Here is a 12,824-nt window from a genome sequence, read left to right as displayed (position 1 = left end):
CCCAGTGATTTAACTGTCACACAATAAATAAAAAATATTTTTCTATTAAAAAAAATGACAAGACAGTTTAACAGGTACACAGAGTACAGTACAGACATTCAGACACTACCAAATATTCATGATAAAGGTTAAATGTCATATAAAATGAGAGGAGTGATTTCTCACATGGAGCAAAATGTTGACACTGATGTTCCACGGGTATAATAGTGAAAAACAAATTGGCAGAAACAAGGAAGCATGACTCTGTCTTGTAACCTTGAGCCCCAGAGTATCTCTTTTTATTGATGTGCAATCAAAAAAGCTTAAAAGGCACATTTTGTGAACTGGTTAGGCTACACCCAAGGTTAACAGCTTTGGGGGGAGGGTTTTCAAAAGGGGAGAAAATGAAATGTTCTCATTTCCCTTAACATGTTATTATTCAGGGACATCTATGTTTGACATCATCGGTTCAACCAATAACACCACACAGCAAATGACATTCAAATATAACAAGAACAATTTAAAAAGGTCTGAAGATTTTATCATTTAAAGTTACAAATTCTTTGTTAGGATTTATAGTGCTTAAGGTTCTTGATAGTGAGTTCTAATGTTTAAAATAATCTTTGAAGATCAAGGATTGTTAATATAGACTGAGGAAGTGAAAATCAAAAGAACTGCACACAACACGTATTTTGTTTATTTTTTATTTTTTATTGAAGTGTTTCCATGGACTATTTCCACTATTGAACCTTAGCTCATTGAGTTTGTTGCGTGACTAAATTGTTCATTAGTTCACAGAATTAGTGCAGACGTATAAGAATAAGTACCGCAACTTTTTCAAATATATAACTGACTGGAAACTGTTAACAATTTTTGGCTTTTAAACACACACTCACAAAAAAATAACGTCAGAGGGCCGAGCACCAGCATCATACTATAAAAGCATTCTTCCAAACAAGACATGCCCAGTGATCAGACTAATCCAAATGGAAAGAATGTAATTCAAATGTACTGAAATTCGTACTTTCTCAACATCTAAAGCCATGAAAACATCCACGTTAAGTACGTCATCACTTAAACCTGAAATCCAGTTACAAAATGATAAATCCACTTATGGTCGTTCTACAAACAAGTGTTGTTACAGTCGAGGCCGAAAAAAATACTGTTGACACAAGAACATTTAAATCTACACGGGGAACATTAGCTTGTTCAACTGGCCAACTTTCCTCGTACTTTTTTGTTTTACAAAAATAAAGTCTTAAACCTGTTTGAATGACTTAAGATTGATGTTTTCCCGAGTCTTGGATGGGATGACGACACAGAAAATGCTTATCATGATGCTACAAAATTAGTATCAACGTCCTTAATGTTGATGTAGCAGATAATATCTTTGCTACAATGCTTCACTGTTGTCTATAATGAGACTAATGGCCATGCTTTTATTAAATAGAAATTTTATAATAATGCATGTTGGGCAGCACTCTCAATGACTATTTCATTAATGGTTTTATCTAACGTTTGCATTTTTGCCACACATGAAGCTGCCACATGGGTAATGTATCAAAAAATAATCCAAATCAAGTTGATATTCCGGTGAATTTATGCAAAAAGTGACACATCACATGGATGCCTAGTTAGATGATTTAATGCACAAAACCTACTCCAATTAGTTATTCTGTCTTTGTAGTATCAGGTGCAGATGTGCAATTCCTGGAGGCAGCAGTAACTAACACTGCAGTAGCATTCATTTCAACCTGAGTTTGTCCAAAAATATACACTGTCAGCAGACACCAATATCTGAAATAAAACCTGCGGTAGATGCTGGTATTGAGTTTGATCATTTGGGCTGTGTTAGGTTTTTGTTAAATGTAAAACTAGCTCTCTCTTGTGGACAATACTGGGATGACACATCAAGCTGTAACCCATCAGTTCCCAAACAAACAACCTCTGCAGAGTTGACAATGTGTAATTATCATGGCATTGAAAGTACTACTTTGTATCTTGTGATATTTTATGTTTCTAATAACACACACAAATTGCACTTGTAGCACACACACTAAGCAGTGCACACATACACACAAACTCCATCGTTGACTGTGTTCAACAAACCAAAATAAAAATCATACAATATACTGTATGAACTACAAACTACTACATTACATGAGTCCTTCAGTTCTCACACAGCATAGTGATAAGCTTTGTGTTTAAAAAATGTACTATTAAAATAATCTAATTATGCATGTGTTATTTGCCTTACCTCCTTAGTATTAATATAAATAAAACAGAAATTGTCAGTACCTTTTCATTTGCCTTTATATGGAGGTTATCTTTCAAGTTTTTTTTTAGCAGTAACTAAAAATTCTGGACCCACATGAGTTTAGTGACTATAATGTAACACACGAAAACGTTCTCACAAACATTGTATGAAAACACTGCTATGTGCATTCACAGCCCAGTAACGTGTTTTGAACAATCAACCTGAGCAGCTAAAACTAAAACAAACCTTCTATTTCTTTGTTCATGCAAAATTATAACATTTAAGTACCATTTGGTACTTTCTTTATTCATTTGAAGGTTGTTCTTTGTTAGGGGATTTTGGACTGATCATCATGGCTTTGTGGCCTTGTTCTTCAAGGAATGTTACATCAAAATCCTATGTGGCTCCTAGTTAGTGCTCTCAAAGAACATGAAATCCTGTATAGGAGGAAAAAAAACAAGAAGCATTAATAGAAATAGAAAGGTGTTAAAATGACACTGGTCTATTGTGAGTCCTCACATGCTGAGAGCTGAGCATTTTTTAGCAAATGTAACTTGTGCCACTACAGAAAGGATCTCTCGCAAGCTGTTTTGAATTTGTGGGAGTTAGGGTGGTTTAAGGTCACATTTCCCACAAATGTAGCCTCAATGGTGCATTAAGTGGTAGGTTGATGAAATCCCTGACTGCTAGGGAAGAGAAATTGATCGTTCCCCTCAAAACCCAGGTCATATGAGGTGACTGGGTCTGTAACAGCCCCATTTTGACAGCAGTTCATTTGCTGTTTAAGAATCATTAGAAGACAAGCATTCTTACAAACTGTTTAAAATGAAAGATGCAGTATATAGTTGTACTTACAATGAGAAAACAGGCACCAATCATTACAGCCTTCATTCTCACATCTAGATCCATGGGGAACTGGATGCCAAAGTTGTCTGAGTCCGTGAAGGCTTCCCGCAGAAGCCCAGTCCACTGCTTACTGATTTTTCCAATCTTGCTGACTTCATCTATTGTCAAAATCTGAAGAAAGTTTACAGAAAAGACAAATTAACGAATTGCATTTGGATAAAGATCAATCTAGAGTTGTTTGGTTTTTTTGGATGAAGATCGTGGAACAATTTGAAATCCCCTCCAATTTCAGCTTTTCTGCTGGCTGCCACAGTAACCTGAGTTTTGTATACTCAGTAATCATTTTAAAGTCGCTAGAAAGGAACTGGCATGGTGAAATCATGCTTCAGTTAGCTCTCCTCTGGGTCTAGTAAAAGGTCTGTATCACTGACCCAATATCTGCTTCACAGCTCAGTCTAATAAAACCAACTGAGCCGTGGAACAATGCCCACAGTGTACCGCACAAGAGCATGCCCTGTTTAAAGGCTTCATCCAAGCTACAGCCTGCTCTAAATGGAAACATATAACTTGTTTCAGAGGACAAGGAGGATCCCGTAGAAAACAAATGCCCAGAGGGAGAAATCGTACTGTGCTTTCACAAATTTGATGGACTTCTGTATTTAGATAATCCCACCTCAAAGTCAACATCTGGAAGGCAGCTCCATCCACAGAAGGGCCCATGGATCTTCAGTACAGGCTCATTGTGTTCATTAGCAACGATGAATTTAGGGGAGAACGGGTGCCACTGTTGTAAAATGTACCCCACTATGTTACCAGGTGGGGACTGCACCTCCAGCTGAGTGAAGGATTGTGGGAGAACAGTGTGATTTGTAGTCAAACGCTCAGTCATAAAAATACATGCAAAACCAGAAGATGTGAGTTGCAAACACTGTGGTGAACAAAAACCACTTCAAGCACTGTAATTTCATAGACACAGTGAAAATGTCTAAAAATGGCTCAACTTACCTCCTGTAAACAACAAGGGAAGAAGCAGGACATGCACTTAAGGGGTCTGGTGATAGTGATGATCTCCTGTCCGAAATTGTCAAGGACGTGGATGGTGAAGGAGCGCAAGGGACCGCAACACTGTCGAGTCAGACAGTCGTTCTCCTCAACAGCGTAGAACACGTTCTGACCCATGCTATTACGGACTTCATACTTGTTGTTGCTTTCAAAGCCAACAAGGGCTGTATGCAGGAAAAGTACATAATGAGCGGATTTTGTGAAACACACTGGCTAAAGCTACAAAACCAACTGCAGGATGCACATTCACATACTCCGTACCTTCAACAAGCTCAACTTTCTGTTTGATAAGTAGCTGATCCACCTAAAAATAAACAATAGATAAGCAGATACAGCAGGTTCAGATTTATGCTGTAGTTCTGTGGGGTATAAACAGGCTCACACTTTGCTTCTGGCAATTAAAATAAAAAAACTCAAGAAACAACTGTATTTGCAACTGGGTGAAAAATACAGATTTCGGGCTTTCAGCACACAAAGGTGAAGGTCAGCAGATGGACAAGAGCAGCATCAATCTTATTACCATCCAGTCCATTTAGGCCTTGTCACAAGAGAGGTTTTCACTTAATTTAACAGGAAAAATACAGATGTAGCTTAAAATCTGAATAATGGTTACATATGTCTAAACCATGTGTCACTTCATGCAAAATGTAAGGATCTCACAGTCCAAAAACAGGCAGGAGTCCCAGTAGCTCAGCAACTCCTGTCCATGTATTACTCATAACTCTGTTCAAAAATAATATTTATTAAAGTTATTAAACCCTGTCAAAAGTAGCTTGTTATGTACAGATCAATTAATTGGGCATTGTTTGGCACATCTGTCCTCTCTACTCCAGGCTTCCGTGCATGTCTTTATTATTAAGAGAGAGGTTTCACGTCCGCAGCCTCAGGGGAGCTGCTGCAGACCTACATGGTAGATGACACAGATAATCTTGTTTGTATCTGGAAGTGACGGGTTTATAACAGTGGGCCAATCTACTGAGCCACTGCAACCCCCATATTCAGAATGAGTCCTTCTGTACTTTTGAGAAACACAGTTAGTTGATGGCTTTGGGGACATGGTTCATTTCTCACTACAGGTCCAGTAGATACATTGTGTAGTCTGTGTTTGCATTAACACTATTATTACACCGGTGGCTGTCATGTTTTAGTAGGATCTATGCCATGTTCTCTAGCCAGAGCTGTAATCAGTGTAATTTCAAAATAGTTTTTAAAGTAAAGGATGCATTTGGAATACACTTGGAATAGCCATTTACAGTAACATGAGACAGTCATTGTGAAGTAGCAACCTGAGTAGAATTTGCTAATAATTTATTTATAGCACTGTTTCTGACACATGTCAAAATGTGATAAAAGCTTTTGTAGAATCAGGGCATTGTGAATGATCCTCCCCATGATCATATAGTACAGTACATATTAGTGTGATGAGTAAAGTAAAGGTAATTTAAGTTAATTCAATAACTTAGTGGTAAATGATCATCATTTTATAGTGATGCAATAACTGTATTGTCACTATATTAAGTCAATTTAGTGTAAGAGCACGAGTGATGATATAATGAAGATGTTTCACGTGTCCTTTTATCACTCTTAACAACAATTAAGTTACTATGGCTTCATATAATTAGTTCATGATAATAAGGGCTTTAATATCAATTTTGCTTCAGTAGTTTATTGATAAACCACTAAATTGGCTGCATTCAAGCTGAGCAGACCACAACCTGTTACCTCAATTAAACATCAGTGGAACAATTTTATAACGGTAGAGTTTTATCCCACATTTACAGATTGGTTATAGATTATTTTCTAACTTTGTTTTGTTGTGCTTGAACAATGTAAATGCAGTGGTGTATCAATGCATGTATGAAATTAACTTTAACTTTCCTTAACTATGTTTGGTATAAAGTAATCACGTAAAACCATAGTGACTTTATCAATTGTCAATGATGGGCAACAGTTATTCATGACACAGCTGATGTATGCATTAATACATGCATTTAATCATCACGACTCGTGCATTAACATTAACATTACTTGAGTATATGATTTGTACGGTTCTTATAACGTATTACTGCAAGATCTATAGAGTATAACAACCCAAATCGTCCCACTGTATCAGTGCAAGTTGATGTGAAAGATGCTTGACATTTGCTCAGTGCCTCAACTGGCAAATTAACAGGAAAAATGCAGTGATATGATAAAAGCATGTGTTAGAAAAACAAAAAGACCTTTTACTTACTTGAGTCAGATATTCTAATCCTGGTGGGCAGCAGGGTATTTCCGGACTGGGCACAGCATACATATTCATTCTGTCGGACCGACGGGAGACCTGTTGATGAAGAAAGTGCTTAAAATGAGATACAGCGCCATCTTGTGCTCATTTAGGCGACAGGCATAAACACATGGACATAAAATCGAGGCAGATGGACGAAGAGAAATCAGTTTTTTGTTGTTTACGTAATACAGACCAGCTAATTGGGCATCGTTTGGCACATCTGCCCTCTCTACCCCAGGGCTTCCGTGCATGCCTGTATTACTAACGAGAGAAGTTGCACGTCCGCAGCCTCGGGGGAGCTGCTGCAGACCTACATGGTGGGCGACACAGATAATCTTGTTTGTATCTGGAAGTGACGGGCTTCTAACGGGAAGACCTCACCTCGAGAAATCGGTCCGTTTGTTTACGCGTAAACAGGCCTGAGCGCACGCAAGCCACAGCGATCACATCCAAAAATGCACAATCATACCAGTGCGTGTCTCTCAGATTATATTAAATGTGTGTGTGAGTGTGTATGAGATGTTTCGTCAGCTGATAAAGAGAGCACACGCCTACAGGTTTACTCAGGCTCTTTACTCAGCGACTTGTTGAAAGCGACGACCTGCCGACAACACGAGTCAGACATGATACCCAGTTTTTATAAGGTAGTGGAGAGACAGCTGTTACAGCACAATCACAAGTACTCACCGATATTTCACCTGCTACTCAAAATAATAGCAGGCCACTCCGGAACCAAGCCTAAGGAATAAACCTCTAATCCTATTGGTCGGCGTCATTGTGCTTCCCATCGTCAGGATCCAATGACAGGAGAGCAGTGTAGATCATAACACAGCAGAACCAAGTAGATCATACTAGAACCAGATACTACAGAAAACATGACAATAGCCATAAAGGCTCATTTGCACACTGAAACAGCAGTTTCTGTTCAGTAAGCGTAAATTAAGTGCTGCTGTTAGTGTTTCAATCATAACTGATTAGGACTGATTAGAACACTGGTGTAGTCTTAGACATTTGCTTCTGTGCCCTGGTGAACATTCAGGGACAACACAAGCATTTGTTCATGCAGTAAAGAGATGCACATCGCAGAATAACAGAATAACATTTAGTCATTTAGCAAAGTAGAGGATGCACCATGGACCGGGGCAGGGGTTCAGTGTCTCAGCACAAGGACCATGAGTTCAGAAAGAGTGATCTCCCACTGACTGAGCAACATCCTCCAAGGTGCTATGTTACTACATGTATTTATTCAAATACTTTAATTCAGTGCAGTGTTGTGTTAATTAAACTTTAGTGGAGTACTTCCATTTTAGGCTACTTTTACTTTTACCCCGTTGACAAAAGACGATTGTAGTCTCACCCAACTATACTTATTTGACAGCTTAAGTTTTTACTAATCTTCATTTGCAGATGATGATTCTTAGTACAAACCCAGTTAATTAATTCTGTAATTCATGATATATTACTATACAAAAAGCACCATTATGTGAATTGGTTTAGTAAATGTTAGAGCATGTACTTTTGTACTTCTACTTTTTTGGGCAAATACTTGCCCTTTTCTTTGAACATTGATTTTGTGTACTCCTACCTAATGGCCATCTCCAATCCAACACACCCTGGTGTTTTGTAGAGGATTGTGATGCTGACTATCTCTCTGACAATCTCTCCCCCTGCACCTCTACACTCTCCCCAGTACTTCGCATATTATTCTTATTAAATCACAATAAATGAGGAAAAAATAATCCGTTGTCCATTTGTTAAGCCACAATTAGTCAGTGTATCTTTAAAAGTATATAAAATATACCTAACTGACTAACACATGTAACTTATTTACAAAGTGGCCATTTACTAAAGTACAAAATATGGACATATTGACAATTTAAGACAATAATAATAAAAAGGATAAGTTGTTTTCACACGGCCTGAAATAGTTATTACCACCGTGGGAAAAGGGTCAGCTGCAGTGTAAGAAGCCAGTACAGTGTATGTGTAAACATATGTGTTAAAGATATATTAAACATACTTGTGCAGTGTTTGACACTGTTGCCTCTCAAACCTGTTGGCATCATGATGAGACATATCTTTTCACAATTGACATGCATATGCAAACATTTAATAGTGTAGCTTTTATAGCCTACTCAAATGCTTTTAGAATATAACGTCAGAACATGTGTCAGTGCAGTCATTAAAAAATTAATAAAGATGATTTAATGCATGTATTAGGAGTAACACACAAAAATCATAAAACGCAAATTTCTAAATAACAATACGTGTGTGCAATATGTGTAGAAACCATACGTAAAGGCTGAATAGATGCTGCACTTCAAGAATAGCATTGCTCCTCTGTTAAAGTTGTATTTATACCATCAGATCAGATGTGAAGTAGTAATTGTGTTACTTCTACTGTATTCTAGCAAATTGCATATTATGAAAGACACTGTAGTTTTGATGTATTGACAATGCAGTGAAAGAGTAATACTAAACAGCTGTAACCACAAAGCTTAACTGCACATCAGTCAGCTGCACACACAAGCAACTGAGGAGCTGGAAGATCTCTGGATGTGCTTTTGTTTAGATCAAGGTCATAATCATCAGAGCATTGAAAGGAGCTCCACAGGATCTCTTTGGAGGTGATTCCTATAGGGAGCTGTTGTTGATGCCCCTCCCTTTGGGAACAGATAAAAGATGTGGAGGTGCAAAATATGTTAACATCAAAAGTTTTAAAATGCTGTGATTTGATGGGCAGAAAAGGAAAAGTAATTTATGCAAGACAACCTTTAAAAGTTTAAAGGTTAAACAACCTTGAACTTTTTTTGCAAATGTTAAGGAGTGCAATACTAATATTATCCTACAAAAAAGTAGATTTATGGATTTTGTTGACACTATAATCTTATAGTTTGCATTTTTCCAAAGTTTTGTTTTACAATCATATGCAGCAATCACATGTTTGCAAGACATTAGTGGTAGTTTATGCTGTTCCGTGTTTTAATACTTAACCTTTTCAGTTTCAGTCAAGTTTCAGCATCTCCACTTACAGCTGATGTGGATATTGGGTCGTCAAATATACTTTGTTTCCACTGGAGAGCAGTGTTGAGCTAATGATGCTCGGCCTCGTGGTCGTTATCAAGACTAATGCACAATTTGCCTTTTTCATTGTGAAACAAAATAGTCAGAGATAGAAATATATATTCTCACAGTACACACACAAAAACACACTTGCTACTCTGTTACAAATGACGTGACGTTGGGTCGAGTATCCTTATTTGCGAATATAAATTACCTGATTTCCTCAAACACTACTGATTTCTCCAGGAAACACTAATGAGAACAAATGATGACTTGCACGCAGATCTGCTGACACTTCAGGCACAGACGGCTAAAAACACGTTTTAATTGATTCATGTTACAGCAATTGCTACTAGTAACCTGAAATATCCCAGAAAACACTGCATGTGGAACCAGCAGTGTCTTGTCTGCTTAACAAATAAACACATTTTTGAATAAAGTGTACATATTTGTTTATATGTTTTCACATTAGCTGTACGTTTTATGTTTTTGGTATGGATTTAATTAGGATTTAAACACTCACATGGGAAATTAATACAACTGTTTGTAGCATCAAGCGCCCATTTTATCATGAGAGCACTGAAACTTATGTTCTTCATCAGTGAGATCAAAACAAACTAGTGCAACGGCTTTGAAATGGTGGCGTTCTGTGCTCCCATCTGAATAAACAGACTGGACAGTCAGGGGTCTTTGAAAGCCAGTCAGATTGTCTTTCTGACTCCAAGAGCCCAGTTACTCCCGCCGGGGGTTTGTGTGTGTGTGTGTGTGTGTGTGTGTGTCTGTGTCTGTAAGTGTGTGTGCGTGTGTGTTTCTGTTTGTGCACCAATTGTACAGTCTCTGCTCTCTACATTCCTACCTGTTTTACAATTTTTCTGTGTGTTTTGTTTTTTTGTTTTTGCACATGAAGGTGGTGCTCTTTACCCGCATGGGTAATCTTTCGTGCACTCCTAACGAGGTTGTCATATTCTGCGCATAATGAGGAGCCTAAAGATGAATGTAAAAATGCTTCCATTACGCCGCTTTCATCCGCTTGTTCATTAGGTTAGCATAAGGTTACAATACATTACTCCAGTCCCAATGTTCCAGACACAAAATTGCATGTGTCACTGAGGGGCTGTGTGTTAGTTTGCCATGATATTCATTCACGTACACACAAACACACCCAGGCACACAGTGTTACCTGCCTGAACTTAACCCTTAACTGAACTGAAACGCGACACTGGTTCTCAGTGTATTGTAAATGTCACGTTGCCGTGAAATGATGTCAGAATAGGTTTTAGAAACATACACATCTCAAGGGTGTTTAAACAAAAAGGTAGTTCACACCCAAATACACAGAAAATGCAAATCTGTTGTGTATTTTTCATCATTTCTTGAAGTCCAAATTTGCCACATTCGCAGCTTTTGTTACTTCTGTCTCTGTCTCTTCACCTCTGCCCATCCCTCACCACCCTCCCTCTTTTTATTTCTTCCATTTCTGCACCCCTGTCAAGTGCTTTGTTTGCTGTGACTTTCCATGCGGTTATCTGAGCGGAGACAGTATGCCTCACCCTGGCACAGGACCTCAGTTTCCACGGCAACTTTATAATTGTTTTGGATGTGTTCCAAACGCCACTGGATACCGAGGCATTATTGATGTCAAAAGAAACATGTATGAAATGAGGAGATGTGGAGGCGTCCATATGGTTCCGTACACAGCCTCATGCAAAGCCATTTAACCGTTTTTCAATGGGAGTTTTGTGATAGCGCTGAATAGATCCCACATGTGTCGCATGATATTTCATAATTTTGATCTTTTTTGTATTACAAAGGGAGAATAGCACACAATACAAGCCACTGAACTGTGCAATATTTTCCCTATTCATGTCATTAAGTCATTGTCACAGTATGCACACAGTATGTATGCTGGGTTGAGTATGGCGACCTTACTGAACAATATGTCCATCATGGTTCATTTTGAAAAAAAAAAAGAATAGTGAAAATGAGAATGGCGTCCATCTGAACAGATGAAGGAAAATAAAAATGCTAAACCAAAGGCTTCTCCAGGAACCATAAAACACATTGCTGCCATCCTCATTCACTTCAAGTAGTCTTTGTTTTGACAGGAGAGGCAGCATGAGTTATCCCAGCGCTTGTCACTATAACCATATTGTGACCCCACCACCATCCCCCACAAACCCTTAGTCTCTGAACACACACACACATATGCACAGCCTCACAGTACCTCTGAGCCATGAGCTGTGGCCACATTAACGACAACGTGGTAACACTCATTAAAATAACATATAGTATCAACAGCAGTGTGGCCCCAAGTGGATAAATCCAAACTGCTCCATCTTAACTCATGAATCCACATACTTGTCTGCACATCAGAGAATTGCACTTCGAGCTGCAGGATTGCTTCTTACTGTTGCTTGTGAAACTTTGACTTTTTTCGGTGCTGTTGTGTCACGGAATACGTGGTAAAAACAAACTGAAATAAGGTCCTGACTGATCTTTTTTCTGTGATCTCAAGCCTCCCCTCCCTCCGCTTAATTTATGACCTGTGAGGAGGAACCCAGGGAGTGAGAAGTGAGTGAGACTGGTGTGAAAGCCCTGAATAGAGCAGGGGCAACAGGCCCTCCAAACAACACAAAAGAGGCACCGTAGCTGTTTGGAGGCAACACAAGCCTTCATGAGGCACTGTCTTCTGCACTGCACTGCTCCCAGACTGGCACTCACGCTGACTTTGAAAGCTGACTTGTTATTTGAATACTGTAACACAATCATCACTTTAAAGTAAACCAAGGTTCTTGTGAAATCCAAAGTTGAACACAAGATTAAGCTATTGGTGGACTAAAATCACTGATGCTATTATGTGCCACTGAATGGATGCGAAAAGAAAATCTTTATATAATGTCATTTGTCTCTGAACTATTTTAACTCTACGGTGAAACTGAATGAGACGAACAAAAAGAGAGAAAGATGCAAATAAGGTGGAAAAGGGATCAAACCGGTTCTGCTCCATAGTGAGACCCAAGAGGAAAGAAAAAAGAAAAACAGCACAACGTCCGATCACCTTTACAGATCACTCGAGGGCCCTGCTGAGCCACAGGAAAGTGTCACCAGCCTTCAGGAGCTCGCTGTCAAGTGCTGGTTACCGACTGTCAGCTGCAGCTAAAAATGATTTCAGAATCTGGGGTTAGAAGTTCAGCGCACTGTTTTCTTCCTCTAGACTGAGGGAAAAATGCTGTCACCATTGCCGTGCCTGTCATAATTTATTCCCCCCTGGTCAAAATTCTGTTGGCTTCCAGTTCCTACGTCTGCTTCTTAGTTTTCCACTCACGCCCATTAGCTAGCCACATGCAG

General features: G+C 38.8%; 1 protein-coding gene across 4 annotated transcripts; it reads right to left on the bottom strand.

Annotated features, from left to right (window-relative positions):
- Nucleotides 1-235: 235 nt before the first annotated feature.
- Nucleotides 236-12,553, bottom strand: si:ch73-206p6.1 (phospholipid scramblase 1). Of its 4 annotated transcripts, none has more exons than XM_067486842.1 (7): nucleotides 12,535-12,553; nucleotides 6,378-6,467; nucleotides 4,406-4,448; nucleotides 4,088-4,308; nucleotides 3,756-3,917; nucleotides 3,092-3,253; nucleotides 236-2,673 (listed from the first exon to the last, which is right to left on the bottom strand). In XM_067486842.1, the coding sequence occupies exons 2-7, from the start codon at nucleotides 6,444-6,446 to the stop codon at nucleotides 2,644-2,646; spliced, it is 687 nt and encodes a 228-aa protein (XP_067342943.1). In that variant the 5' UTR covers nucleotides 6,447-6,467; nucleotides 12,535-12,553; the 3' UTR covers nucleotides 236-2,643. The 4 variants fall into 4 exon arrangements, with proteins under 4 accessions (XP_067342943.1, XP_067342942.1, XP_067342940.1 ...); XM_067486841.1 differs by lacking the exon at nucleotides 12,535-12,553 and adding an exon at nucleotides 6,795-7,027; XM_067486839.1 differs by lacking the exon at nucleotides 12,535-12,553 and adding an exon at nucleotides 6,607-6,747.
- Nucleotides 12,554-12,824: the final 271 nt, after the last annotated feature.

This window comes from Channa argus, chromosome 19 (assembly GCF_033026475.1).
Source record: "Channa argus isolate prfri chromosome 19, Channa argus male v1.0, whole genome shotgun sequence".
Taxonomy (NCBI): Eukaryota; Metazoa; Chordata; class Actinopteri; order Anabantiformes; family Channidae; genus Channa; species Channa argus.
This window is presented reverse-complemented; position numbering and strand designations above follow the sequence as displayed.